At 39.0% G+C, this 2,797-nt stretch overlaps 1 protein-coding gene across 3 annotated transcripts; it reads left to right on the top strand.

The window, feature by feature from the left end:
* The first annotated feature begins 346 nt into the window (after nucleotides 1-346).
* On the top strand, nucleotides 347-2,522 carry LOC116117358 (IRK-interacting protein-like). 3 transcript variants are annotated; one of them, XM_031403404.1, is made up of 3 exons: nucleotides 347-797; nucleotides 909-1,059; nucleotides 1,159-2,522. In XM_031403404.1, the coding sequence occupies exons 1-3, from the start codon at nucleotides 552-554 to the stop codon at nucleotides 2,436-2,438; spliced, it is 1,677 nt and encodes a 558-aa protein (XP_031259264.1). In that variant the 5' UTR covers nucleotides 347-551; the 3' UTR covers nucleotides 2,439-2,522. The 3 variants fall into 3 exon arrangements, with proteins under 3 accessions (XP_031259264.1, XP_031259263.1, XP_031259262.1); XM_031403403.1 differs by having other exon boundaries at nucleotides 1,141-2,522; XM_031403402.1 differs by having other exon boundaries at nucleotides 909-2,522.
* The last annotated feature ends 275 nt before the right edge of the window (nucleotides 2,523-2,797 follow it).

Genomic DNA, 2,797 nt, shown 5'->3' with positions numbered 1-2,797 from the left:
ATTGTGCCAACCTCTTTATTTAAGCATGGAATACTTTTTTATTTGGGTATTATTTCAAATATTTAATCGAAATGTTTGGTGGTAAATAGGGGTATTTTAGTAAAGTCACGTACTCATTGATTCTCTGTCTCTTTCTTTCTCCCATTGCTTCACTTCTTCACATGCTCTCTCATTCTATTAATATAATATATTAACTCCAATCTCTCTCTTTCTCTCTCTGTCTCTTCTTCTTCCTCTCTCTGATTCACATGCTCTCAGTTCCTTTCACAGCAAAGACAAAAACTCATTGGACTCCTAGATACCTCTCACTCCTTCAAATTTCTCTCTCTCTCTCTCTCTCTCTCTCTCTCTCTCAATATCTTTTGATTTTTCCTTCAGTATTGTACACCAGATAAATATCATGTTAATCTTCCACCCCCAAATCCATCCCTTAAATTCCCTCTCCTCAATCCCCTTTGTTCTTTTCCTCCATTGAACACAACCTCTGCAGCTCCATCTCTTTCCATCCTTTCTTTGGTTTTACTCTCTCTGTTTCTTTATATCCCCTGTTCATGGCTGCTGCCACCACTGCTTCTTCTCAAATCTTTCAAAATCACAACAACAACAACAATAATAACAATACCCCAGTTAGCAGGCAAGAAATTGAAGCCGCCATTGCAAAAGCCGTTGAGTTGAGAGCTCTTCATGCCGCTTTGATGCAAGGCAACAGCCCCGCCAATTCTCGATACCCTTCTAGCTCCCCTGTTTCTCGCCCTGTTTCTCAGTTCACTGCTCAGGATTACCCCGTTTTCACTCCTGTAAGTTGCAAGTTTGCATTTTTATTATAATGTGATTTTCTTTTTCTTTATTGTACTGCAATTTAATGGCGATTTTGATGTGTTTTACTGAGTGTTGGGGGGTTTTGGCAGAGTTATGACGACGAACCGGTACCCGGGTATCATCCAATTTCGTCCAAGAATCAATCAGGAACCTGGGATGATTATGGACTTGAAGGAAATGAAAGTGGTTTTTCAGATTACAAGAAGGAGAATTCAGCTTCAAAGAAAGGATGGCCTTCAGGTTTTGCCATTTTAGAGTCACATATTTGTCCTGCTGAGGACCAAAAATCTGTCACTGGTTCAACCACTAATCACATCACAGTTCTTCAAACTTCTCCAGGAACAACAGAATTCTACAAATCCTCCCGGAGAAACAGCTTGGGAGACTTCAAATCAATATCGTCTTGCAATAGATGCAAACCTGCAACCATCACAACCGAGCCCGAAATTGTCACCAGGAACAACATCAAGAACTCTAACACTGTTGTGCCATTGACAGATTCTCATTCATCAGTCCAATCCCAACCAAAAAATCGGGGAGTGATTTCGTGGTTGTTTCCCAGGTTGAAGAAGAAGCACAAGTGGGAGAATTCCCCAAACCGGACAGAATCTGAAGAAGTGTCACAGATTTTCAAGGACTTGGGGATTTTGTCAGTTGAAACATTAAAGAGAGAGTTGATAGAGGCAAATGAGAATCGCGACGCGGCGTTGAATGAAGTTTCTGAAATGAAATCTTCCTTAGGGGATCTGAAACAAAGACTGGAGTACTTGGAATCCTACTGTGAAGACCTGAAGAAAGCATTAAGACAAGCAACAAATTTAAAGGACTCTCAATTGCCTGAAAAGCTTGGAAACGGTCCCAGGAGAGGCAAGTCCATTGATGGAAATTCGGAAAACTTGATGCCTGTGAGTGAAGAAGTAATGGTGGAAGGCTTCTTGCAGATAGTTTCCGAAGCAAGATTGTCAGTAAAGCAATTCTGTAAGACGCTGGTTGCGCAAATAGAAGACACAGATCAATCTCTAGTGGACAACTTGAATTCCCTTCTTCAGCCATACAAATTATCACTAACTTCAAAATTCTCCAAGGCGGTTTCATACCATTTAGAAGCAATAATAAACCAAACACTCTACATGGATTTTGAGAATTGTGTGTTTCAGAAAAACGGTTCACCAAAGCATTTAGACCCTCAACAAGATCGCCAAGCGCAGTTTTCCTCCTTCGTTGCGCTGAGAAATCTGAGCTGGAATGAAGTCTTAAGGAAAGGGACTAAATATTACAGTGAAGAATTCAGCAAGTTCTGTGACCAAAAAATGAGCTGCATAATTACAACATTAAATTGGACTAGGCCATGGCCGGAACATCTTCTGCAGGCCTTTTTTGTGGCTGCAAAATGCATATGGTTGCTTCATTTGCTAGCGTTTTCGTTCAATCCGCCATTGGGGATCTTGAGGGTTGAAGAAAACCGGAGCTTTGATGGGCATTACATGGAGGATTTGTTCTTGGAAAGGCAAAAATCACAGGGGCCTAGCAGGGTTAAAATAATGGTAATGCCAGGATTTTATGTGCAGGATAGAGTATTGAGATGTAAGGTTCTTTGCAGGTACAAATCTGTAGCTTAAATTAATTGAGAATTTGGTGTCTGTAACTATCAAATTGATGTTGTTTTAATAAATTTTCAGGTGGTTTTATTATTATTACTTCAATGAATTTTAAGTTAATTTTTGTATTTGGGGGGCAAAATGAAATAGGAATGGAATGTATGGAACTTAATTGGTGGGGGGTTAGGTAGAATGTCGAAGTGATATAATTGGAATCCTATCTTGCCAAATAAATTTTTATTTTTTTATTTTTTTTAGTTATTTTATTTATTTATATTTGGGTTTGGTGATAAAATTCTAAATTGCTAAGATCATAATATGGAGTACGGACAACAATTTTTAGTGAAAGGATGTGAAATATCCCACCTAATCAAGTCAAT

Source organism: Pistacia vera, unplaced genomic scaffold (assembly GCF_008641045.1).
Source record: "Pistacia vera cultivar Batoury unplaced genomic scaffold, PisVer_v2 Contig805, whole genome shotgun sequence".
Taxonomy (NCBI): Eukaryota; Viridiplantae; Streptophyta; class Magnoliopsida; order Sapindales; family Anacardiaceae; genus Pistacia; species Pistacia vera.
Note: the sequence above shows the minus strand (reverse complement) of the source record. Positions and strands in the feature narration are given on the sequence as shown.